The following is a 27763-nucleotide window of genomic DNA, read 5'->3' on the forward strand; positions in this document are numbered from 1 at the left end:
TTGGAAAGGATTCTTAGGGATAGGATCTATGAGCATTTAGAGAATCATGGACTGATTAGGGACAGCCAGCATGGCTTTGTGAAGGCAAGATCACGCCTCACAAACCTGATAGGATTCCTTGAGGAGGTGACCAGGCAAATTGACGAGGGTAGTGCAGTAGATGTGGTCTACATGGATTTTAGTAAGGCATTTGACAAAGTTCCACATGGTAGGCTTCTTCAGAAGGTCAGAGGGCATGGGATCCAAGGAGGCTTGGTCGTGTGGATTTAAAATTGGCTTGCCTGTAGAAAGCAGAGGGTTATGGTGGAGGGAGTGCATTTAGACTGGAGGGCTGTGACTAGCAGTGCCCCACAAGGATCGGTTCTGGGACCTCTACTTTTCGTGATATTTATTAATGACTTGGATAAGGGGGTAGAAGGGTGGGTTAGCAAGTTTGCAGACGACACAAAGGTCAGTGGTGTTGTGGATAGTGTGGAGGACGGTCGAAGATTGCAGAGGGATATTGATAGGATGCAGAGCTGGGCTGACAAGTGGCAGATGGAGTTCAATCCGAAGAAGTGTGAAGTGGTACACTTTGGAAGGACAAACTCCAAGGCAGAGTACAAAGTTAATGGCAGGATTCTGGATAGTGTGGAGGAGCAGAGGGATCTGGGGGTTCATATCCACAGATCACTGAAAGTTGCCTCACGGGTGGATAGGGTAGTTAAGAAAGCTTATGGGATGTTAGCATTCATAAGTTGTGGGATCGAATTTAAGAGCCGCGAGGTAATGATGCAGCTCTACAAAACTCTGGTTAGACCACACTTGGAGTACTGTGTCCAGTTCTGGTCGCCTCATTATAGGAAGGATGTGGAAGCGTTGGAAAGGGTGCAGAGGAGATTTACCAGGACGCTGCCTGGATTGGAGAGTATGGATTATGAGGAGACACTAAGGGAGCTAGGGCTTTACTCTTTGGAGAGGAGGACGATGAGGGGAGACATGATAGAGGTATACAAACTATTAAGAGGAATAGATAGAGTAGACAGCCAGTGCCTCTTTCCCAGGGCATCAATGCTCAATACAAGAGGGCATGGCTTTAAAGTAATGGGTGGGAAGTTCAAGGGAGATGTCAGAGGGAGGTTTTTTACCCAGAGAGTGGTTGGTGTCTGGAATGCGCTGCCTGGGGTGGTGGTGGAGGCTGATACATTGGTCAAATTCAAGAGATTGTTAGGTAAGCATATGGAGGAATTTAAAATAGGGGGATATGTGGGAGGAAGGGGTTAGATAGTCTTAGGCGTGGTTTTAAAGGTCGGCACAATGTGGTGGCGTGAAGGGCCTGTATTGTGCTGTTCCGTTCTATGGTTCTATGGTAAATCTTCACTTTGATTTATATTACAATATATAATTAATGTTGCAGGTGTTTCTGACTGACTTTACAATTTAGTCACTATACAGTAATCATTCTGTAAATTTCCTCACTGAAGAGCTTCAACCTTACAGCATTCTATTGGCACAGTGATAACTGTAAAACAGATGCTTCAAAGGGGATAACTCAGCCCAGGCAATGGAAAGTATCTGGGAGTTTTCTGTCATTCTACTGTACCCACATAGAATAAATTCATTTGTACAATGAGGTCCTCAGTTTGGGCTAGCAAAAATGTCCACAGCACACAAATGCAGCTTGAGCCTTGTTGTTGAGTGAGAATATGGTATTGACACTGTGGACAGAGAAGGGACAGAGCATTAGATAAGCAGAGGTTGAGGATGCTTTTATGACTATAATATGGGCACAGACACCACCCACCTAGTTTTGGACCAATCAGGTTTTAGGCAAGTTTTACCAATTTGGAACCAACAGTTTAACTTAAGGAAGCAAGGCTTGTGGTTAAATGTTTTAAAGATTTACTTTTGTCATAAGTTGTCAATCAGAGAAGGCAATCGGCAAGAGCCAAGTCCTTGCAGTCTTCCAAAAAGTCAAATGTGCACTATTTCATCAATAACATGTACAAAAACTTGTTTTTATATAGTACATTTCAAGATATTTAAAATACCTTACAGCTAATGAAATACTTTTGCAGAGTAGCCACATTTTGTAAAATAGGAAGCAGCAATGCAACAATGATGAATTCTGCTTAGTGAGGTTAAGTGAAGCATGAATACCGGTGGCGACATAAAGAATAACTCTCCTGTTCTGCAGGGTTTTCAATCTACCTGAAAGAGCCGATGGTGCTTCAGTGTAAAGTTTCATGCAAAAGACAGCACCTCTGTCAATGTCCCAATCCCTCTGTGTTGACCTATAGAACTGTCTCCTGTGGGGCTTGAACCCATAACCCTTCACTCAGACAGGAGTGATACAGCTGATCTCAACTCCTCAGGTAACACGTCCCTGCTGAGACTAAACCAAAGACAGCACCAGTTTGGACCATGAGCTTGGCCAAAGACCGGCTTTGGCAGCAGCCCACAGACTCCATAAGCTTTGCAGCCTGTTGTAAAAGCTGGAGGGGGTACCCAGTACCGTGGCACACGGCCACCCTCACCTTGCCTGCTCAGTGAGGTGAGGAGCGAACCTCCTCCACACATCCTCCCCATCACTCCAGCAGCACCCATCCGTCCCGGAAGTACCCCGGCGTCGCCGGAAGTGCTAATCCCTAGCAACCGAGGCCGCATCCTAGTAACGGCGCCGCGGCGGGGAAGATGCCGGTGCTGGTCAGGGATTACACCTGGGAGCAGGTGGAGTCTCAGGTGTTCATCACCGTGCCGCTGAGGGGAGTCGGCGCCGGGAGAGCAGATATCTTCTGTGCGGAGGATTACTTAAAGGTGAGGGAGGCACAGCGGCGGCAGAATTCAGGCCGTTCACTGGGCGGGGGACAGAGGCCGGGGGAGGTAATGGGGCTGAGGGGGAGGTAATGGGGGCGAGGGGCAGGGGGAGGTAATGGGGGCGAGGGGCAGGGGGAGGTAGTGGGGGGTGAGGGGGAGGTAATGGGGGCGGGGGGCAAGGGGAGGTAATGGGGGCGGGGCAGGGGCAGGGGGAGGTAGTGGGGGGTGAGGGGGAGGTAATGGGGGCGGGGGGCAGGGGGAGGTAGTGGGGGGAGGGGGTAATGGGGGCGGGGGGCAGGGGGAGGTAGTGGGGGCTGAGGGGGAGGTAATGGGGCTGAGGGAGAGGTGGGGGCAGGGGGAGGTAATGGGGGCTGAGGGGGAGGTGGGGGCAGGGGAGGTAATGGGGGTGAGGGGGAGGTAATGGGGGCGGGGGGAAGTTTTTGTGAAAAGAGGGAGGTAAATGGAAGGGGAGAGGAGAGCAAGGGATAGAGAGAAGAAGATGCGGGGAGAAGGGCAGGTGGGGGGAGGAGGGAGAGAGATGGGGGGGTAAAGGGAAGAAGGGAGATGGATCAACAGAGAGGGGGGAGAGGGAGCAAGAACGTGAGGCAGAGTTTGGTCATTCAATGAGCTCCTGGCTGATATTTTACCTCAGCACCACAGTCTTGCACTGGCCCCATATACATATATCCCTTCACTCCCTGAATATATAAGAATCCATTGGTTCCCTTAATTGTCTTGAATATTCTCATTGCCTTAACCTTCATTTCCTTTAATGGAGAATTAAAATATTCAAGAGCCAATGGGTGAGGAAATCACTTCTCTTTGCTGCAAAGTTAAACCTTTTATTTTGAGACTGTAATATGTTCTGCTCACTCCAACCAGGGGAGACATCATCCCTTCATCTACTCTGTCAATGTGATCATCTCTGCTTTTTCTAAACTCGAGAGTATAGGCTGGTTTCCTTAACCTCTGCTGACTTTTTTTTTAGAAAAAGCTGCCATCTTAAAGTCATAGAGCAATACAGCAGGGATACAGGCCCTTCGGCCCAACCAGTCCATGCCAACCATGCTGCCCACCCAGCTAGTCCCAATTTCCTGCACTCAGCCCATATCCCTCCAAGCACCACCCCTCCATGTACTTATCCAAGTGTTTCTTAAATTATACTGTTGTACCTGCCTCAACTACTTCCTCTGGCAGTTCATTCTGTATACTCACCATCCTCTGCATGGAAAAAGTTGCCCCTCAGGTCCCATTTGAATCTTTCCACTCTTGCCCTAAACCTATGCCCCCTAGTTTTGGATTCCCCTGGAGAAAAGACTGTTCCCGTCCACCTTATCTGCGCCTCTGATAATTTTAAACACTTCTATAAGGTCGCCCCTCATTCTCCTGTGTTCCAAGGAATAAAGATCTACCCTGGCCAACCTCTTCCTGTAACTCAGGCCCTTTAGTCCTGGCAACATCCTCATAAATCTTCTCTGCATTCTTTCCAGTTTAATAATATCTTTCCTGTAGCAGGGTTACCAAAACTGAACGCAATGTTCCAAGAGAAATAAAGCACTGCAGATGCAGGAATCTAGACGAAAAACACTATGATGCTGTAGTAAGTTATTGGAAGGCATTCTGAGAGATTGGATATACAAGTATTTGGACAGCCAAGGGCTGATTAAGGATAGTCAGCATAGCTTTGTGTGTGGTAGATCGTGTTTAACGAATCTTGTAGAGTTTTTTGAGGAGGTTACCAAGAAAGTAGATGAAGGAAAGGCAGTGGATATTGTCTACATGGACTTTAATAAGGCCTTTGACAAGGTACCACATGGGAGGTTAGTTCATAAGGTTCAGTCACTAGGTATCCATGGAAAGGTTGTAAACTGGATTCAAAATTGACTGTGTGGGAGAAGACAGAGAGTGGTAGTGGATGATTGTTTCTCAGACTGGAGGCCTGTGACTATTGGTGTGCCTCAGGGATCTGTGCTGGGGCCATTGTTGTTTGTTGTCTATATCAATGATCTAGATGATAATGTGGTAAATTGGATCAGCAAGTTTGCTGATAACCCTAAGATTGGAGGCGTTGTGGACAGTGAGGAAGGATTTCAAAGCTTGCAGAGGGATCTGAACCAGCTGGAAGAATGGGCCAGAAAATGGCAGATGGAATTTAATGCAGACAAGTGTGAGGTGTTGCATTTTGGAAGGACAAATCAAGGGAGGACATACACAGTAAATGGTAGGGCACTGGGGAGTGCAGAGGAACAAAGGGATCTGGGAGTTCAGATACATAGTTCCCTGAACGTGGCGTCACAGGTAGACAGGGTTGTAAAGAAGGCTTTTGGCATCCTGGCATTCATAAATCAAAGTATTGAGTGTAGGAGTTGGGATGTTGTGGTAAGGTTGTGTAAGTCACTGGTGAGGCCAAATTTGGAGTATTGTGTGCAGTTCTGGTCACTAACTATAGGAATGATATCAGTAAGATTGAAAGAGTGCAGAGGAGATTTTCTAGAATGTTGCTGGGTCTTCAGGAGTTGAGTTACAGGGAAAGATTGAACAGGTTAGGACTTCATTCCTTGCAGCGTAGAAGAATGAGGGGAGATTTGATAGAGGTTTACAAAATGATGAGGGGCATAGACAGAGTTAATGCAAGTAGGCTCTTTCCACCTAGATTAGGAGAGATAAGTACGAGAGGACATGGCTTTAGGGTGAAAGGGGAAAGGTTTAGGGGGAACATTAGAGGGAACTTCTTCACTCAGAGAGTGGTGGGAGTGTGGAACGGGCTGCCATCTGATGTAGTAAATGCAGGCTCAAGCTTTAAGAATAAATTGGATAGATATATGGATGGGAGAGGTCTGAAGGGTTACGGACTGGGTGCAGGGAAGTGGGACTAGCGGAATAACGTTTCGGCACAGACTAGAAGGGTCGAATGGCCTGTTTTCTGTGCTGTATTGTTCTATGGTTCTAACTCCGAGTGTGCTCCAATTTCCAAGGCCACGGTGCTCCAAGTGTGGTCTCACCAGTGTCCTGTACAACCACACCATGACCTTCCAACTTTTATACTCAATGCCCTGACTGATGAAGGCCAGCATGCTAAATGCCTTTTTCACCACCCTGTCTACCTGTGATACCGCTTTCAATGGATTATGTACTTGTACTCCTAGGATCTTCTGTTACATAACACTCCCTAGTGGCCTACCATTCATAGTATAAGTCCTACGTTGGTTTGACTTTCCAAAATGCATTGCCTCGCACTAATCTGTATTGAAATCCATTTGCTTCTCCTTGGCCCACTTCCCTAATTGATCAAGATCCTGGTAGTATAGCGGTTAGCGTAACACTATTACAGTGCCAGCGACCTGGGTTCAATTCCAGCCACTGTCTTTAAGGACGTTCTCCCCATGGGTTTCCTCCAGGTGCTCCGGTTTCCTCCCACATTCCAAAGACGTACAGGTTAGGAAGTTGTGGGCATGCTATGTTGGCACCAGAAGCGTGGCGACACTTGCGGGCTGCCCCCAGAACACTCTACACAAAAAGATCCATTTCACCGTGTGTTTTGATGTACATGTGACTAATAAAGATATCTTATCTTATAATCTATTGATAACCTCCTTCACTATTAACAACACTTCCTAATTTTGTGTCATTTGCAAACTCACTGATCAAGCCGTGTGCATCCAGATGAGAACACTTTACGCAAACGATGCATTTCACTGTGTGTTTCCATGTACATGTGATTAATAAAGATATCATATCTTATCTTATCTTAAATAACAAGGGTCCCAACACCAACCCCCTGCGGCACACCACTAGTCACCGGCCTCCATTCTGAGAAACAATTTTCACCCACCGCCCTCTGCTTCCTACTTCCAAGCCAATTTTGAATCCACCTAATTAGCTATCCCTGGATCTTGGGAATCATTTGGGCATATCTTTGCTGCACTCCCTCCTTTGTAAATGTACCTTTCCATGTGGTTGGAGATCTGATCTGTAGACAATATTCTAGGATCACTTGCACCATTTGATTTGGAAAGTCAAAAATCCAGGTAGGACTTTCACAGTGAACAGCAGGGCCTTGGGGTGTGTTGTAGAACAGAGGGACCTGGGAGTACAAGTACATGGTTCACTGAAAAAGGAGTCACAGGTAGACAGGGTGGTGAAGAAGGCTTTTGGCACACTGGCCTTCATCAGTTAGGGCACTGAGTATAGAAGTTGGGAGGTCACAGTGCGGTTGTACAGGATGCTAGTGAGGCTGTGCTTGGAGTATTGTGTTCAGTTTTGGTCACCCTGCTATAGGACAGATGTTATTAAACTGGAAATAATACGGAAAAGATTTACAAGGATGCTGCCAGGACTTGAGGGACTGAGTTATAGGGACAGGTTGGACAGGCTAGGACTTTATTCCTCAGAGCGTAGGAGACTGAGAGGTGACCTTATAGAGGTATATAAAATCATGAGGGGCATAGACAGGGTGAATGCAATCAGTCTTTTTCCCAGAGTTGGGGAATCAAGAATTAGAGGACATAGCTTTAAGGTAAGAGGGGAAGGGTTTAAGAGGAATTCGAGGGGCAACTTTTTTTACACAATGTGTGGTATCTATGTGGAATCAGTTGCCAGACAAAGTGGTTGAGGCAGGTACAACAACAACCTTTAAAAGACAGTTGGACAGGTCCATGGATTTGAATGGTTTAAAAGGTTATGGGCCAAACGCTGGCAAATGGGACTAGCTTGGAAGGGGCATCTTGGTCGGCATGGACCAGTTGGGCCGAAGGGCCTGTTTCCGTGCTGTATAACTCTATGATCTGGGCTCTATATAATTAGGCAAGGTATTTCTAGAACCAAAATCTTCTTGTGATAAAGATGAATGTGCCATTTGCCTTCCTAATCACTTGCTGTTGCTGGACACTTCGGTCCCTCCAAGCACCAACATCCTTCAACCTGTCATGATTTAAAAAGTACTCTGCATTTTTTTTCTTCCAAAATGGTTTCATTCACATTGGTGCCAGGGTCAAGGATATCTCTGAGCAGGCATAGGACATTCTGAAAGGGGAGGGTGAGCAGCCAGAGACCATGGTCCATATTGGTACTAATGACTTAGTCAAAAAGAGGAATGAGATTCTGCAAAAAGAATTTGGGGAAATAGGTAGAAAATTACTACCTCTATCCTCTAGGCTTGTACTCTTGGGATTAATCCCTGTGCCCCATGCTAGCTGAGCAAGAAATACATACAAAGTACAGTTCAATTCATGGCTAAAGAGCTGGTGCAGGAGGGAGGTTTTCAGATACCTATATTAGTGTGCTCTCTTTCAGGGTAGATAGGACCTATAGAAGAAAGACGCATTGCACCTAAACTGGAGGGGCACCGATATCATTGCAGGGAAGTTTGCTTGTGCTACTCAGGAGGTTTTAAGCAAGCGTGTCAGCTGGGTAGGAACCAGAGAAGTAGGTCAGTAGGTGGAGAAATTGAGGAGAAGGTACAGGTTAAGTCAAACAACTCTAATAGGAAGAAGAGGGAGGGCTGAGTTAATGAACACAACAGTACTGATGGTATGAAGTGTATTTATTTTAATGCAAGGATTATAATAGATAAGGCAGAAGAGCTTAGAGCCTGGATAAGTACAGGAACTATGACGTACCCAGTATGGAAACTTGGTTGAGAGAAGGGCAGACTAACAGCTTGACATTCCAGGGTTTAGATGTTTCACGGGTGATAAAAAGGGACAAAAGAGGTGGTGGAGTTGTATTACTGATTAAAGAGAATGTCACAACTGGACTTGAGGACATCCTGAAGGCTGATCCAGTGAGGCAATATGGTTAGAGCTCAGGAATAAGAAAGGTGCAGTCACTATAATGGAATTATAGTATAGGCCTCCCAAGAGATAGTGGAACAGATATGTAGGCAGACCATGGAAAGAAATAAAAACAACAGTGTAGTTATAGTGGGTGGTTTTAACTTCCCCAATATTGACTGGGACCTCCTCAGTACCAGAGGCTTCGGTGGGATAGAATTTGTTATGGGCATCCAGAAGGGTTTCTTGAAACAATATATAGAAAGTCCAACTAAGGAAGGTACTATGCTAGACCTTGTACTGGAGAATGAGCCCAGCCAGGTGATTGAAGTTTCACTGGGGGAACCATTTTGGGAACAGTGATCATAATACTGCAAGTTCCAAGATAGTTATGGTTCCAAGACTGGTCCTCGGCTAAAAGGGCTAAATTTGAGGAAGGTTAGTTACAACAGTATTAGGCAGGAACTGGGGAAAGTAGAGTGCGAGCAGCTGTTTGCGGGTAAATTCACCTCTGACATATGGGAATCTTTTAAATGCCAGGTGATTAGTGTTCAGAACCAGCATGTTTCTGTAAAGATAAAAGATAAAGATGGCATTGTTTGGGAAACTTGCCAAGGGAAGGCTAAAAAGGCCATGAAATATCCTTGGCAAGTAGGATTAGGGACAATCCCAAAGCATTTTATACACACATTAGGAGCAAGCAGGTAGCTAGGAAAAGGGTAGCTTCACTTGAGGACAAAGGAGGGAAATTATGCATAGAGACAGAAAAAGTGGGTGAGATCCTAAATGAGTACTTTGCATCAATATTCACCAGGGAGAAGGGTATGGATGATGGTGAGATCAGCGAAGGGTACGTTGATATTTTAGGGCATGGTAATTTTAAGAAGAAGGAGGTGTTGGGTGACTTGAAAAACATTAAGGTGGGCAAGTCCCCTGGGCATGATGGAATCTATCTCTGGATATGGAGGGCGGCAAGGGAAGAGATTGCTGGGGCCTTGACAGAGATCTTTCTGTCCTTTAGAGCCACAGGCAAGGTGCCAGAAGACTGGAGGACAGCCAGTGTTGTACCTTTGTGTAAGAAGGAAAACTGAGACAAAACAGGAAATTGTAGGCTAGCGAGCCTTATATCAGTGGTAGGGAAATTATTGGAGAAGATTCTTAGGGACAAAATTTACTTGCATTTGGAAAAGCGTGGGCTTATCAGGGATAGTCAGCATGGCTTTGTGTGGGGGAGGTGCTGTCTCACCAATATGATTGAGTTTTTGAGGAGTTGATGAAGATGATTGAGGCCAGGGCAGTGGATATTGTCTACATGGACTTTAGTAAAGCTTTCAACAAGGTCCCTCATGGTAAACTGGTCCAAAAAATTAAGTCACAGTGAGTTGGTAAATTGGTTCCAAAATTAGCTTGGTCTTATTTGACAGAGGGTAGTGTTTTACTGAATGTAGATCTATAACCAGTGGTGTTACGCAAGGATCAGTGCTGGGACCTCTGTTGTTTGTAATGTATATTGATGATTTGGATGAAAATGTAGTTTTAATTAGTAATAATGTAATTAGTAAGTTTGCAGATGACACAGAAATTGGTGGGATTTTGGATAATGGGAAAGATTATCAAAGGATGCAGGGGGATATAGATCAGTTGGAAATTTGGGTGGAGAAATAGCAGATGGGCTTTAATCCTCAAGTGTGCGATGATGCTTTTTGGGAAGTCAAATGCAAGAGGAAAGTATACAGTAAATGGCAGGACCCTTAAGAAAATTGATGTACAGAGGGATTTTTGGATGCAAGCTCCCTGAAAATGAAAACACAAGAGGATAGGGTGGTAAAGAAGACATATGGCATGCTTGGCCTCATTGGTCAGTGCATTGAGTATAAAAGTCAGGAAGTCATGTTGCAACTGTATAAAACTTTGGTTAGGCCATATTTGGAGTATTGTGTGCAGTTCTGCTCACCACACAACAGGAAGGATGTGGAGGCTTTGGAAAGCATGCAGAAGAGGTTCACTAGGATGTTTCCTGGATTTATACTCTCTGTATAAAAACTTGTATTGCACAAACTTTAAACTTTCCCTCTCTCAATGTAAACCCATGCACTTTAGTATTTGACATTTCCACCCTGTCTATGCCTCTCATAATTTTGTATACTTCTATCAGGTTGCCCCTCACTTGGCAACACTCCAGAGATAACAATCCAAGTTTGTCCAACCTCTCCTCTATGTTCTATATTGCAATGGCCATGTCTTTGCCCTTTCAATTAACCTGTTTATAAACCCCTGAAGTCTCCCTGCATTTTCACACACCCTACACTGCCAGTTAGCTTTGTACCACCCACAAGCTTGCATATATTCTATAGCCCTATATCCAAATCATTGATATAAATTGAGGCATCAGGACTGACTGCTGTGGTACCCCACTAGTTACAGCCTACCAATGTGAAAGTTACCTGTGTATTCCTAATCTCTATATTCTGTCCATTAACCATTCCTCACCATATTTACACTGTACTGCTGCCGCAAAACAACAAATTCCATGTCATATAAGTCAGTGATAACAAATCTGATTCTGATTCCCCAATCCACCTCCAGCATATTGCTTCCAGTACTGTGCTTCAATTTTGTTTAATAATCTCCAGCGTGGCATCTTATCGAAAACCTTCTGAAAGTCCAAATTCTCTACCTCAATGTCCCTTACCTTTTCTGCTAATTGCAACCTCAAATAACTCCCACGTATTTATCTGGTATGATTTCCTTTTCATAATCCATGTTAATGCTACCCAATCCTATTATTTTTTTCCAAATGCCCTGTGACCACTTCCTTAATAATCGATTATAGCATTTTCTGTACGATCAGTATCAAGCTAACTGGTCTATATTTCCCCACTTTTGTTTCTTAAATAGTGGGCTTACATTTGCTGTCTTCAGTCTGTGGAATCCCTTCTGTGGAACTTTAGAAGATGACAACTGGTGCATCCATGGTCTCCTTACTCACCCCCTTCAAAGCCAAAGGGTGCAAGTCATCAGGTCCTGGGGATTTATGACTGTTCAATCCCATAAATTTCTCCATTCCCAGTTCTTTTTTCTAATGTTAATTCTGTTAATCCTCTCATTCACTCTAGGCCTGTTTCTCTCTAGTATTTCCAGGAGGTTATTTGCATCTTCTTCTGTGAAGACACACACAAAGCATTTGTTTAATTTCTCTGACATTTCCTTATTCTGCAATGCAATTTCTCCTATCTGTAAGCTACCCACAATTTTAACTAATCGTTTCCTTTTTACATACAGTATATGTATAGAAGCTCTTACAGTCTGTTTTTATTTTTCTTGATAGCCTACTCTTGTATTTTACTTCCTCTTTTCTTTTCAATGATTTCATCTTCCTTGACAGAATTATGAAATTTTCTAAATTCTCCATCTTAGTGCTGTTTTTGGTAACATTGTGTGGCCTTTTCGTTTGATCTAATACTATCTTTAACCTCTTCGTAACCATGACTGGCTCACAGCAATTAGGAGGGGGAGAGAAGGTGGAGGGGAAAGGGAGAAGAGGGCAAAAGGAGGTTGGGAAGCAAGCAGAATGGTAGGGGAGAATAGAATAAGGGGAAGTAGGGAGAAAGCTGAGCCTCCCTCTCCTGTTCCCTCCTCTTCCTTCAAACATCCTCTTCAGAGAGTTCTCTATATATTAACTTCACATACATATTCTTGTTTCAGAGCTGTGTAAACTTGATTCCCCTATAAGTGCCTGGCTAAAACAGTACACCAGAAGGCAAATGAAACAACCACACTCTTACTGCGTTTACAGCATCATCAACTTACACTTACATGAGACCTTTAACATTGTGAAGTATCAAAAGAGCTTCACAGGACTATTGTTAACAGCATGTGATACTGTGCCACATAAGGGCAGCTCTTAAGGTGACACTCTATAATGCACACAACCTCTTTCTGTTATGTGGGAGTTTTGCTTCTGAATGAAAAGATCCTGCAATGATGGGAGATGGATGGCAGACTGTACCCAGGGGAGGAAAGGAATCTGCAGAGGCTGATGAAGAATAGTGCCCTCAGGAGGCACATTCTTTGTGTAAAGGGGCCTTGGGGGAAGCTTCCATTGGAGGTCTCCAGAAAGACATGAGTGCAGTCTATGAATGACTGTACTTTGGAGAAACCTGCAATGTAGCAGTTATCTGTCCCTGTTCTGCCCACTCCTTTAAGTTAAAGGAAAATGAGTCATAAAGTCATACAGCACAGAAACAGACCCTTCAGCCCACCTTGACAATGCTAACCAAGATGCCCATCTAAGGTAGTCCCGTTTCCTGTGGCTGACTGGCAGGCACAGTGGTGTAGCGGTTAGCGTAACGCTTTACAGCGCCAGTGACCCGGGTTCAATTCCGGCCACTGTCTGTAAGGAGTTTGTACATTCTCCCCGTGTCTGCATGGGTTTCCTCCCACATTCCAAAGACGTACGGGTTAGGAAGTTGTGGGCATGCCATGTTGGCACCGGAAGCGTGGTGACATTTGCGGGCTGCCCCCAGAACACTCTACACAAAGATGCATTTCACTGTGTGTTTCGATGTACATGTGACTAATAAAGATACCTTAACTTATCTAAACCTTTCCTATCCTTTAATCTTTTCCCTTTGAGTATTGAATTGAGTGACCTCCTTTTTGCAGCAATGTCTAGCAAACTGAGAACTGGCAGACACATGAGACCACAGATTCTGGAATCTAGAGCAAAAAGCAAACTGCTTGGAGGAACCCAAAGTGTTGGCGATCCCTTTGCCTCCACAGATGCTGCTTGACCCACTGAGTTCCTCCAGCAGTTTAGTTTGAGTATTGGCAGAGATCAGCAGCAGAAGCCTGGAATGATCCTGAGGATAAGAGGCTGGGAATGATCCTGAGGTGACTCAGGCTCACAGGCAAAGGAGTTGGGCAGCACAGTGACGCAGCAAGTAGAGCTGCTTTCTCACAGCATCAGCAATCCCTGTTCACTCCTGATGCCCGCTGCTGTCTGCGTTCAGTTTTCACATTCTCCCTGTGCCCATGTGGGTGTCCTGTGGGTGCTCCAGTTTCTTCCTGCATCCCAAAGATGTGTGGGTTGGTAGATTATTTGGCCAATGTAGATTGCCCCAGTGTGTAGGTGGTGCGAATGCAGGGAGTAGGTTGCAGGGAAAATTAGCAGGGTAATGGGATTGGTCTGTACGCCTGCATAGACTCGATAGGCCAAATGATCTCCTTCATAAGGAAATATAGACAGTCAAGGCATGCACATAGGATAATGGTGGAAGGTTGCAAAAAGTTACTGATCTTATTGTTATGTTTTGATCTGTTTAATTAGCAAGGTTTCAGGGAAAGAGAATTGTAAAACTTTGCTGTTCTGTGAGTAAATAAGAAACATCATTTTTCAGACCAGTGAATTTGAACACTTCAATGGAGACAAATTTTTCATCGTACTGTTGATATCATCAGTGCTGAGAAAAAAAGTGCTAGGACAAATGAAAGTCCCCTGAAAGTCAGATGTCAAGTTTTCCACTGAGTGGTAAAGCACCCTGGAATGTGCACAGAATGACTCAATTCTGGATTAAGCCAATTTCTCATCTGCACAGAAATATGTTTTGGAGTTGTGCAAAGAAATTTCTAGGCTCATGTCCTTGCACTGTGGAAAAATATAATGATTTCAATAGGCAGGCCAGATCATAAACAGTACTTGATCTTGTATGCTCGAGTCATTCATGTAATAGTATGAACATGGCAATATTATGCACCTGCAAATCATTTAAGGGAATTGCTGGCATTATTTTTTTTATTTTCTTTCAAGGGATGTGGGCTTCACAGGCTGAGCCAGCACGTAATTGCCCAACCCTTGTTGCCCTAGGGAAGGTGGTGGTGAGTTGCCTTCTTGAACCACTGCAGTCCTTGAGGTGTGGGTGCACCCACAGTGCTGTCAGGGAGAGAGTTCCAGAATTTTGCCCCAGCGACAGTGAAGGAACGGCGATATATTTCCAAGTCAGGATGGTGTATGGCGTGGAGGGCACTTTCCATGGGGTGGTGTTCCCCATGCTTTTGCTGCCCTTGCTCTTCTAGCTGGTAGAGGTTGTGGGTTCAGAAGGTGCCATCTTAGGAGTCTTGGTGAGTTGCTGCAGTACATCCTGTAGATGGTACAAACCGCTGCTGCTGTGTGTCAGTGGTGGAGTGAGTGAATGGTTGTGGATGGGATGCCTGTCAAGCAGGCTACTGTGTCCTTCTGCTGTGTTGAGCTTCTTGAGTGTTGTTGAAGCTGCACTCATTCAGGCAAGTGGAGAGTGTTCCGTCACACTCCTGACTTGAGCCTTGTAGATGGTGGATGGACTTCTGGGAGTTAGGAGGCGAGTTACTCCCTGCAGGATTCCTAGCCTCTGACCTAGTTCTTGTAGCCACATTGTGTATATGACTACTCCAGTTCAGTTTCTAGTCAATGGTAACCCCCAGGATGTTGATAGTGGGGGATTCAGTGACGGTCAACCCTTGAATATCAGGGGTGATTGCTGGATCTTCTCTTGTTGAATATTGTAATTGCCCGGCACTTGTGTGACACAAATGTGACTTGCTACCTATCAGCCCAGGCCTGGATATTGCTGCATTTGGTTGTGGACTGCTTCATGATATTGTACTCATGATTTCTGTAAAAAACAGAAACCATTTGTTACCCCGGAGTGGCCTTTATTTTAGTTTTTGACCAAATTGAGAGATTTGATTCATTTTGTGCAGTTGTTAATTGGAAATCTGTATTTGCTTGCAGATAATATTACAGTATGTATTATTTTAACAGGTGAACTTCCCTCCATTTCTTTTTGAAGTGCTGTTATATGCTTCTATTGATGAATCAAAAAGTTCAGCTAAAGTTGGCAATGGTGTTGTCATCTTCACCTTGCATAAAAAAGAATCTAGAATGTGGGAACAACTTACAACTGTCGAAGGTGAGCAAAGTGTTAACTATTTTTTGCTTTATGTAGACTTTAGATGAAAATAAATTTGTGTGAAATACAACAGCTGTGTTGATTATTTTAAACCTCGTAACTGTGAATCATTTTGGTTTTGTTTTGATAGTTAATAAGGAGAAGTTGCAAAAAAAGAGGGAAAGTGCCATTCTTGCTGCTCAAGAGAAGGCACAAGAAGCCGTAAAAGAAAAAGCAATTAAAAAGCGAGAAAATGAGAAGTACTCATTGGAAAAAATGATGAAGGTGATTATTGTTAAACATATTGAATTTCTTTTCTTATTTTGAACAGATACCTTGATGCACAAGGTCAGGCAAGGAATTTGTGTAAAACTACTCATTTGCTTAACACTTATATAAAATGTGCAACCTAGCTACAGGCCACTCAGGGGTAACAAATTGTTTCTGTTTTTACAGAAATCCGTAAGTCAATTTTGTTCATGAGTCAGAAATACACAAAAAACACTCAATATGGTATCCATACTTCCACAGTTTTGTAATGAATGGCATCAAAAACGCATAAGACTGATAAAAGAGAACAATTATTAAAAGTGGAGGGAGAGATGGGGAACTAGTTCTGCCATTTGTAGAAATGAAGATATGTATGTACGGCAGATTTTTGAACTTAATATTATGGGAGCTCGTTCATATATAAGGGGTGTCTATAAGTCAGGCGTTCTTAACCCTGGGACAGCCTGTAACAGAAGCAGTGAGGTTTTAAGTCTTATTCAAGATGGTTGGTTGCAAAGTAGATCTGTAATATAGAAAAGTGAGGAAAAACAAACACTTTCTGCCATTTGCAGATTTTGCATGTTTTTTGATAGCTTCTTGTCATATAATGCTAAAAGCAGGGTAAGAAAAATTACAATTTTAAGAATTATAGTGAAAGGCAGTACCAATACTACTAAGCTAGTGCTCGTTGGGGGATACCAGTTCTCACAGCACAATCATATGAATTACACTAAGATAAATAAAACTGTGCTGCAACTTTGACAAAAGATTTTCACTTTTTGTCTTGTTTTCTTGATGGTATTCTTAAAAAAATACTTACTAATCAAAATCTAACTGGAAGCAAATGACAGGCAGTTGGATTTCCAGATTCTGTTGAAACCTCACTTATAGTTGTCTGACCGCTGAATATTTCCAGCATCTTCTGTTTTTATTTCACTTACAGTTTTACTCTTAAATTGTTGCAATTCCCATTTATAAAATGATCAGAACGGAAAACTTGATCAGTGGTCAGGAGCTAGTCTAGTTGTGTGGGACTGGAGAGTGGCGGGCTCTTAGAGGGCTTTTAAAAATATACCCCTGCAATCACCACCTCCTTTTGCAGATTTTAGAATTCTGCCAGTTAGCATTTTCCTCTCACCTCGTATCACAAACTATCCTTACTTCTAGCAGGTCCTGTCTTATTTTAATGAAATTGACCTTCCCCCAAGTTAAGTCCTTTGTTCCTGGAATATTCCTATCTCTTTCCATAACCACTTAGAAATATATGGAGTTATTTTTATTATCTCCAAAATGGTCCCCTGCTGACACTCCATCTACCTGACCAGCTACATCCTCCAAGACAAGGTCCAGCACTTCCCTTGTTGGTCTATCTACACATTGGGTCAAATGCTGTCTTGGACATGCCTCAAAAATTCTGCCCCCTCTGAGCCTTTTATGCTAAGGCAATCCCAGTTATATTTGCGAATTTGAAATCCCCTAGTACTATAACCCTATTTTCCTATATATTATCACTTCTCTCTGCTGTTTGCCTACATATCTGTTCCTCTATCTCCTATTGACAGGTGGTCTATAGCAAAGTGACGACATCCTCTTTGTTCCTAATCTCTACCCATATGTCCTCATTTGAAGAGCCTTCAAGGATACCCTCCCTCAATACGGAAGTAATACATTCCTTAGTTAACAGTACAATGTCACCTCCTCATTTATATCCCCCTCTGTTTTCCCTGAAAATTCTATACCCTGAGATACTGAGTTGCCAGTCCTGCCCATCTTTCACCATGTCTCTATACAATTTATCTGCACTCCACACAAGTCAGCAGCAATATATTTTTGTATTGGTCTTGATGATCAATGCAGATGTAAAACACTCTTTTAGTGCTGGAACTGGAACTACATTTGGAATGTGCATCTTGGATGATAACATGCAGTAAATTGTTATAAGCATGGCCTATACGAAAGTGTGGTTAAGGATGATGCACTTGTGCTAAAATGGTACAGATTGAGGAAGATCATAGAAAGCAGATTGAAGAATTGAAAAAGCAAGAGCAAAGAAAAGCCACTGAAGAGCTAGAAAAGTGGAAGCTTCAGAAGCTTGAAGAAGAGGAACTAAAGAGAAAGGAGGAACTAAAGAGAAAGGAGGAACTAAAGATCGCAAGGCAAAAGATTGAGGCAGAAAGAAAGAAGAAGAAAGTACAAAATTCTACTTCACAAGCACCATACAAGCACTCTGTCAAACGAGGTAAATCTAGTTCACATCAGTGATTAACACAGAAGCAATCTCATTTCTTACCAGATACTTGGATGTGGAATCTGTCCCATCCATAGAGAATGAGCACAAATTAATTTAAAATTGTTTTTCTCATAAAATTACTGATCAAGGATGGTCCCTGTGACCAGTAAGGTGATCCAATCCACATTTTGTTTCCCCGGTGTAGAAAAGACCACATCATGAGTAGTGAATGCATTTACTACATTGCAAGAAAAAGTGGACAGTGTTTAGGGCCCTGGATGTTGTAAAAGGGGGATGTAAAAGTGTAGAAGTTTCATCTCCTGTGATTACACAAGAAAGAGCCATGGGAGGGGCAATGGATACTGATGGCAAGGAAAGAGTGAACCAGAGCATCCTGGAGGGAAATGATTTCTTTGAAATATTGAAAAGTGAGAGGAGAGGAAAAGCATTTGGTGGTGGCACCATATTGGTGGAGACATAAATTTTGAAGTATGAATGTTGAATGTAGAGGCTTCTTGAGGGTGAAGACAAGGTGAATACTATCATGAATCAGAATCAGAGTCATTAACTATAATGATGTGAAATTTCTTGTTTTGCGACAGCAGTACAGTGCAAAGACATAAAATTATTATAAATTACAAAAACAGTGCAAAAAAAGGAATAACGAGGTAGTGTTCATGGACTGTTCAGAAATCTGATGGCGAAGGGGAAGAAGCTATTTCTGAATCGTTGAGTGTGGATCTTTAGGCTCCTATACCTCCTTCCCAATGGTAGTAATGAAAAGAGGGCATGTGCCGGTACTGGATCAGGAGAGAACTACCCAGAAATGCAGAAACTGGAGCAGACAAGGTTGAAGTCCTTTCAGCTTCAGTGGAGACAAGCCTACTGTTGAGGTAGAAGGAAAGTGCATTGGAAGTACTGGCGTGGAAAGTGGCATTACAATAGAGATAGAGTGGTAGAATGCAGTAGTGCCTAAGGAAGCAGGGTGGAAGGAAACATGTTAAGGTACTGTATCTGTGGGACTCGGAGATTTTAGAGAGAAAGCAGAAAACTGCAGATGGTGGGAATCTGAAATATAAACAGAAAATGTAGGAAATATTCAGCAGGTAAGGCAGCATCTGTGGAGAGAGAAACAGTGTTTCAGGTCAATGACCTTTCATCAGAATGTCTCACTGTATACCAATCAAGAGTTTATCTCTTAAGATGGAGATGGGGAAGTTGAGAAGGGGAAGGGAAGAGTTGGAGATGGATCAGGTGGGAGCAGAGTGGAAGTTGGCAGCAAAGGCGAGGAAACATTTCAGTTCAGTGCAGGTACCAATATATTTATTAATGTGCTGAGAAAAAGGTGGGGGATGCGATCTGAAACAAAGAATATACCACAAAAGATTATGTTCAGTCCTGATTTCTTGTCAGGAATATGAGGGAGGGGTTTGGATGGTGGTTAAAGTGGAGGAAGCAGCAGAGCGGTGAACTCGGTTTAGCACCAGCCCTATCTGTATAGAGAATGCAAACTTAATTTGTGATTTATTAAATTGGTAGTCGGCCCTAAAAGGGAATTTACATTTTGACTTGACATGTTGGAGAGAATTTCTGTTGGCTTTTCTTCCCTAGTTATAGCCAGTCTTGAGACTCATGGGGGGAGGGGATGGGAGGGATGAACAAAGGGAGATTAAACTAGGGTAAGGGGGAAGAGATTTAGAGGGCATATCAGGGGGACCTTCTTCATCCAGAGAGTAGTGAGTACCTGGAATGCACTGGCTGAAGCTGGGACGCTGACAGCATTTTTATGATGTGTCCAGATGAGCACTTGAATCACTTCGACCAGATATGGGAGATGGCATTAATATGGAAGGGTGCCCACTGGTTGGTGTGGATGAGTTGGGCCATATGGCCTGATTCCATTCTGTATAATTCTATGACTCCATGACTCTAAAACTAGGTGGACAGGCGAGTGTGTGTGGGAGGAGAGCACCAGAGGTGTGGGGTACCTGAAACTGGAAAATTCAATATTAATACTATTTGGTTGTAAGTTACCCAAATGGAATATGAGATGTTGTTCTTCCTGTTTGTGTTTGGCCATTCCATGGAATGGAGGAGGCTGAGGACAAGACAGGTTGATGTGGGAATGGGAAGGGGAGTTAAAACAACATACAGCCGAAGCTCAGGATAGCTGTTCCGAACAGAGCACAGGTGCTCTGCAAAATGGTTGCCTAATCTATGCTCGGTTTCTCCAATATAAACTAGGCCACATCTCGAATACTGAATACAATATACCAGGCCGTAAGATGTACAGGTGAACCCCTGCCTCACCTGGAAGGACTGTTTTCATCCCCGGATGGTGGTCAGGAGGGAGGTGAAGCTGTTAAACCTCCTATGCTTGTAGGGGAAAGAGCCAGGGGTCAGGGAGGGGTGGGTGTGGAGGGATGAACAGACTGGGAGTCACGGAAAGGAGTGGTCCCTGTGGAAAGTAGAATGGGGTGGAGAAGGAAGAGGGGAAGATGTGAATGGAGGTAGGATCACATTGCGCTGGTGGAAATGGCAGAGGCTGGTGGGATGAAAACCAAGGAAACTATTGTTGATCTGCCTGTGGAAGGGTGGTGGGGGGGGGGGGGGGGGGTTGGTGACAGGGAGGGATGGATGAGAGCAGGTGTGCAGGAAATGGGGGAAATATGTGTGAGGGCTCCATCAATTATGGCAGAGGGGAAGCTACACTTTCAGAAGGAGGGCATTTCAGAAGTCCTGAAGCAGGAGGCCTCACTTTCAGATCAGATGTGGTGGAGATGGAGAACTTGACAGAAAGAGATGGATGCTTACAGGAGGCAGGGTGCGAGGAGGTGTAGCTGAGGCGGTGAGGGAATCAGTGGGTTTACAGAAGATGTCAGTGGCAGGTCTGTCTCCTGAGATGAAGAGAGAAAGATCCAGAAAAGGAAGTGTCAGGGATAGTTCAGGTGAATTTGAGGACAGAGTTGGTTGGAAGGGTGATGAAATTGATGAGTCCTGCTTGGGTGCAGGAGGCAGCACCAATGCAGTTGTCGATGTAGTGGGGAAAGAGTCGAGGTATGGGGTGTGCTGGAATAGGTTTGAAACAAGAACAGTTCCATACAGCCAGCAAAATGTCAGGCACAGCTAGGGCTCATGCCAGTGCTCATGGCTACCCCTTTGATCTGTAGAAAATGGGAGAAATCAGAAATTGTCAGAGTAAGGACAAGTTCTGCCAGGAGGTTGAGAGTGTTGGTGGAAGGGAACTGGTTGGGTCTTTGTTCAAGCAAGAACCAGAGGGCCCTAAGACCTTCCTGATGGAGGATGGAAGTGTATAGAGACTGGACGTCCACGGTAAAGATGAACTGGTTGGACCAGGGGTCTCCTCCACTTTGTAGAGAACCTGCACTCTGTCCACAAAATGGAGACCCCCAGCCATCTCACACTTCCAATTGCATGTCATTTTAACTCTCCTTCCCACTCCCACACTGACCTGTCTGTCCTTGGCCTTCTTCATTGCTGCAGAGACCAAACCCAAATGGGAAGAGCAACATCTCATATTCTGCTTGGGCAGCCTACAACCCAATGCTATGAATATTGAATTTTTGAATTTCAGGTAACCCACACCTGGTGTTCTCTCACACACACTCACCTGACTACCTAGTTTTATTTCTCCCTTTTGCTCATCCCTTCCACTCCCCCCCATCCCCCAATGGTTCTATCTGCCCATCATCTCCTCCCCATCTGGTTCCACCTATCATCTACCAGCCTCTGTCTCACCCCTCCTTCACACTGTTTATAGAGTGGCAATCTTTCCTCTTTCCTCCTAGTCCTGAAGCACCTTTTGCCTCCTCAGATACTGCTTGACCCACTGAGTTCTTCCAGCATTCTGTTTTTGTTCTGCCTTATCTAACCTCGGTTAAATAAGACAGCTGATAACTTGACTCAGTGGCATTGAAATCACTGAAAACCAAAGCAACTCTTAAAACTTTAAAATTCTAGAATTCTTTTACGTCTCAAAATTTCTCCAAGGCCTCACTCATCTTTATTGACCTCCAGCCCTACAACTCTCCAAGATCACTGCAGTCCTACATTTCTGGCCTCCTGAATCATCCTGAGTTTAATTGCTTCATTGTTGGCAGTCTGCCATCAATTACCAGTTCCGAAACTCTGAAATTTTCCTCCCAAGCTCTTCTGTCTCTTTTCTTTGTTATGACACTCCTTTAAACCTACATTTTTGACTGAGCTCCCTGTGTAGTCAGAGGTCAACTGTTTGATAATGCTGTTGTCCAGCGCCTTGGGACATGTTATAGTGTTAAATGTGCCACCACATTAGTAAGTACAAGCTGCTGTTAGTGTTTTGCATGCTTATGGAGAACACGTCTTATGAGGATAGGTTGAGCTATTTTCACTCTGGGAAAAATTCTCTGACTGTCCACTCGATCTATGCCTCTTATCATCTTCTCTGCCTCTATCAAGTCACCTCTCATCCTCCTTCTCTCCAAAGAGAAAAGCCCTAACTCACTCAACCTATCCTCATAAGACATGCTCTCCAATCCAGGCAATAACCTGGTAAATCTCTTCTGCACCCTCTCCAAAGCTTCCATATGCTTCCTATAATGAGGTGACCAGAACTGATCACAATACTCCAAGTGTGGTCTAACCAGAGTTTTATAGAGCTGCAACATTACTTGGTGGCTCTTGAACTCGATACCCTGACTAATGAAGGCCAACACACCATATGCCTTCTTAATAATCCTATCAACCTGAGCAGCAACCTTGAGGGATCTATTGACATGGACCCCAAGATCCGTCTTCCTCCACACTGCTAAGAGTCTTGCCATTAACCTTGAATTCTGCTTTCAATTTTGATCTTCCAAGGTATATCACTTCACACTTTTCCAGGTTGAACTCCATCTGCCACTTCTCAGCCCAGCTCTGCATCATATCAATGTCCTGTTGTAACCTACAGCAACCTTCTACACTATCCACAACACCACCAACCTTCATGTCATCTGCAAACTTACTAACCCATTCTTCCACATCCTCATCCAAGTCATTTATAAAAATTACAAAGAGCAGGGGTCCCTGTTGATCACCACTGGTCACCAACCTCCAGGCAGAATACTCTCCATCTACAACCACCCTCTGTCTTCTATATGCGAGCCAATTCTGAATCCACACAGCCAGGTTTTTCTGGATCCCATGCCTCCTGACTTTCTGAATGAGCCCTCAATGAGGAACCTTATCAAATGTCTTACTGAAATCCATGTACACCATATCCATTGCTCTACCTTCATCAGAGTGCTTTGTCACATCTTCAAAGAATTCAATCAAGCTCGTGAGGCACGACCTGCCCCTCACAAAGCCATACTGACTGTTCCTAATCAGCCTATGTTTCTCCAAATGCCCATAAATCCTGTCTCTAAGAATCTTCTCCAGTAATTTGCCCACCACTGAAATAAGACTCACTGGTCTGTAATTCCCAGTGTTATCCCTACTCCCTTTCTTAAACAAAGGAAAAACATTTGCCACCCTCCAATCATCTGGCACTGCTCCTGTGGCCAGTGAGGACACAAAGATCATCACCAAAGGTGCAGCAATCTCTTCCCTCGCTTCCTGAAATAACCTTGATTATATCCTGTCTGGCCCTGGTGACTTATCTATCCTAATGTTTTTCAAAAGTTCCAGCAGATCCTCTTTCCTCACATCGACATGCCCTAGCGTATCAGCCAGTTGTATGCCATTCTCACAAACGTCAAGTTCTCTCTCGCTGGTGAATCAGGAAGCAAATTATTCATTAAGGACCTCCCCTACCTCTTCCAACTCCAGGCACATGTTTCCTCTTTCATCCCTGATCGGTCCTACCCTCACTCTAGTCATCCTCCTATTCTTCACATACGTGTAGAATGCCTTGGGGTTTTATTTAATCCTACTCGCCAAGGCCTTCTCGTACCCCCTTCCAACTCGCCTAAGTCCATTCTTAAGCTCCCTTCTGGCTACCTTGTACCTCTACAGAGCCCTGTCTGATCCTTGCTTTCTAAACCTTAGGTAAGCTTCTTTCTTCCTCTTGACAAGATATTCTATGTCTCTTGTCAGCCGTGGTTCCTTCACTCGACCATCCTCAGCCTGCCTCAATGGGACAAACCTATCCAGAACCCCATGCAAGTACTCCCTAAGCAACCTCCACATTTCCATTGTGCACTTCCCCAAGAACATCTGTTCCCAATTTACGCTCCTAAATTCCTGCCTTATAGCATAATAATTTCCCCTCCCCCAGTTAAATACTTTCCCATATTGTCTGCGCGTATTCCTCTCCAAGGCTATGGTAAAGGTCAAGGAGTTATGGTCACTGTCTCCAAAATGCTTTCCCACCGAGAGATCTGAAACCTGATCAGGCTCATTGCCTTGTACCAGGTCCAGTATGTCCTCTCCTCTCATCAGCCTGTCCACATATTGTGTCAGGAATCCTTCCTGGACACTCCTAACAAACTCTGCCCCATCTATCCCCTTTACACTTAAGGAGGTGCCAATCAATATTAGGGAAGTTGAAATCACCCATGACAACAAGCCTGTTATTTTTGCACCTTTCCAAAATCTGCCTCCCGACCTGCTGCTGTTGGGGGGCTCTGTAGAATACTCCCAATGGCGTGATCCTCCCTTCCTGTTTCTGACTTCCACTCACACTGACTCAGTAGACGATCCCTCTAGGACATCCTCCCCTTCTACAGCTGTGACACTGTCCCTGATCAGCAAAACCACTCCCCAAGCTCTTTTACCTCCATCCCTGTCCGTTTTGAAATATCTAAACCCTGGAATATCCAAAAGCCATTCCTGCCCTTGTGACAGCCAAGTCTCTGTAATGGCCACAACGTCATAGTTCCAGCTACTTACCCCTGCTCATGTTCATCAGCCTTGTTCCTGATACTTCTCACGTTAAGGTAGACGCACTTCAGCCCATCCAACTGACTGCAATTTTGCCCTTTCAACTGCCTATCCTTCCTCAGTCTTTCTATACGCTGCATCTACTTGTACACTAAATGCACCAACCTCTAACCTATCACTCGGGTTCCCATCCCCCTGCCAAACTAATATAAACCCTCCCCAACAGCTCCAGCAAACCTGCCCGCAAGAATATTGGTCCCCCTCCAGTTCAGGTGTAACCCGTCACTTTTGTACAGGTCGTACCTTCCCCAGAAGAGATCCCAATGATCCACAAATCTGAAACCCTGCCCCCTGCACCAACTCCTCAGCCACGCATTCATCTGCTAAGTCAACCTATTCTTACCCTCACTGGTGCATGGCACAGGCAGCAATCCAGAGATTACTACCCTTGAGGTCCTGCTTTTCAGCTTCCTACCTAACTCCCTATATTCCCTCTTCAGGACCTCATCTCTTTTCCTACCTATGTCATTGGTACCAATATGTACCACGACTTCTGGCTGTTCACCCTCCCCCTGAATAGGCTGAGAATGATGTCCAGATATGGAAATTGGCTGTGCTTATTTGTGCCATTAGGATTTATTAGCCTCTCAGCCCATGAATATGGCCAGTGTTTAGTAAAAGCAGTTTTAATCTCAAGACCACAGCTATTTTATGTAGCAACATAATGGTAGTTCTAATTTTATGCATAGTATTTCACAATAAATAGACCCTATTGCTTGATCAAATTCCTTGTTTAGTATCTTAATTTAATAAGCACAAGAGATAGTTTATTTCTTGGTATATCTCTACCAAGTAGAAGTATGTTGCCCTTTGTTTATTTTGTAGATCATATAACTGCTTTTATAAAAAAAGGTCATTTTTTTTGGAGGATAGTATTTAATGGTAAACTTCTAACCACACTTTAATTACAGGCAATGCTAGCAATATATTTACTGAAAATGTGAAGGAAGAAATCATCCCAGCTCCTCGTTCAGCTGGCAATATTCAGATACAATTCACACCACGGGTTTTTCCTACCGCACTGAGGGAATCTCTCATTGCTGAGGAAGAGGAGGTAAGGACACTGTGAAAATACTTAAAACACGTTTGGTGTCACAAAAGACTGCAGATGCTGGAATCTGGAGCAACACAAAGCGCTAGAGGTCCCGATCTAAAGTCCAGATGAAGGGTCTCAACCTGAAACATCAACTCACCATTTCCCTCCTTAGATGCTGCCTGACCCGCTGAGTTCTTCCAGAGATTTGTGGTTGGTTACCTGAGAAATTGTTTTATTAATTCACAAGTTTTGAAACATTTATTTGTATAAAGTTAATCCTGTTCATTTGGAAACTTTAATTGATAATGTGTCAATTTGGAGATGATTGTTCAAATGAAATGGAATGAAAGGAACTTTTTTTAAATTTATATTTTATTTACAGCATGGTAACAGGCCCTTCTGGCCCAACGAGTCCGCGCCGCCCATTTTAAACCCAAATTAACTTACCTGTATGTCTTTGCGATGTGGGAGGAAACCGGAGCACCCGGAGGAAACCCACGCAGACACGGGGAGAACGTACAAACTCCTTACAGACAGCGACGGGAATTGAACCCCGATCACTGGTGCTGTAATAGCTTCGCGCTACTATTATTACTGGGAAAAAGGAAAGTAGGTAAAGGAAAATGAAGCATTTTGGAGCAGGAATTGAGATTTAATAATGTGTGTAACTGATTGTTTTACAAGTTGGTTATCTTTTCTCTCCCTCTTCATGAATCTACATGCAATTCCCCATCCATAGCATGAGAAGGTTGACAGTTCTGGGCCTCTGCTGCTGCTGGTTTGTTGTCATGAGTGCCATAATTAAACATTTCTTTAATCTATTTCAGGTCTCACCTAATTCCTGGAACGCAGTGTTGTTTGTGTTTCTCTCTGGTGCCATCTCTCTGTGCCAGTTTCTGTTGATCCCTTTTGGTTTAATCTTGTACTTCCGTCACATGCAAATGATGACTGTGAAAAAATATGTTTTGAAACTTCACACTTAAAATGATAATTTCAGAGTTATTTATAAAATGTGAAAAATCATTTATACGTATATAATACATTAATGATTTGGATATGAATGTACAAGGTATGATTAGTAAATTGACCTGAAAATTGGTGATGTTGTTGAGGGTGTGGTAGATAGTCATGGGCTATGGAATGATATTGATGGGTTGGTAAGATGAGCAGAGCAATGAAAGATGGAATTTAATCTTCATAAGTGCAATGTGTGACATTTGGGAGGAGGACTAGTAAAGGTAGAACCTACACAAAGCATAGTAGGGCCTCAAGGAGTAATGAGGAACAGAGGGACCTTTGTGGGCAAGTCCAAGGATCCCTGAAGGTAAATAAAGTGGTGAAGAAGGCTTGCATTAGCTGGGTCATAGAATATAAGAGCAGGGAGGTTATGGTACAACTTTATAAAACATTGGTTAGGCCCAGCTAGAGTACTGGTCTCCACACTATAGGAAGGACTTGATTACACTGGATGGGGTGTACAGAAGATTCACCAGGATGTTGCCTGGGATGGAGTGTTTCACTATGAGGAGAGACTGGATGGGTTGGATTTGTTTTCCTGGAGCAGTTGGAGTGAGGGGAGACATGATAGACATATGGAAAATCATGATGGGTATAGATAGAATAGATTGTAGGAAACTTTTCCCCACAGCAGAGGTGTCTAAAAGTAGAGATGTAAGATGAGAGGCTTGGAGGAGATCTGAGAAGAAGCTTTTTTCACCCAGAGGGTGATTGGAATCTGGAACGCACTGCCTGCGGGAATAGTGGATACAGAGATTCTCACAACATCGAAGAAGTACTTGGATGAGCACTT

At 43.9% G+C, this 27763-nt stretch overlaps 1 protein-coding gene across 1 annotated transcript in view; it reads left to right on the top strand.

Annotated features, from left to right (window-relative positions):
- Positions 1 to 2667: 2667 nt before the first annotated feature.
- The window catches only part of dnaaf4 (dynein axonemal assembly factor 4), a 34042-nt gene continuing 8946 nt past the window's right edge, over positions 2668 to 27763 (top strand). The window contains exons 1-5 of the mRNA XM_052040604.1: positions 2668 to 2796; positions 15367 to 15514; positions 15645 to 15778; positions 17762 to 18002; positions 25829 to 25971. Coding sequence (XP_051896564.1) covers positions 2674 to 2796; positions 15367 to 15514; positions 15645 to 15778; positions 17762 to 18002; positions 25829 to 25971 — 789 coding nt within the window. The 5' untranslated portion in view covers positions 2668 to 2673. The remainder of the gene's footprint in view (positions 2797 to 15366; positions 15515 to 15644; positions 15779 to 17761; positions 18003 to 25828; positions 25972 to 27763) is intronic.

Source organism: Pristis pectinata, chromosome 28 (genome assembly GCF_009764475.1).
Source record: "Pristis pectinata isolate sPriPec2 chromosome 28, sPriPec2.1.pri, whole genome shotgun sequence".
Classification (NCBI taxonomy): Eukaryota; Metazoa; Chordata; class Chondrichthyes; order Rhinopristiformes; family Pristidae; genus Pristis; species Pristis pectinata.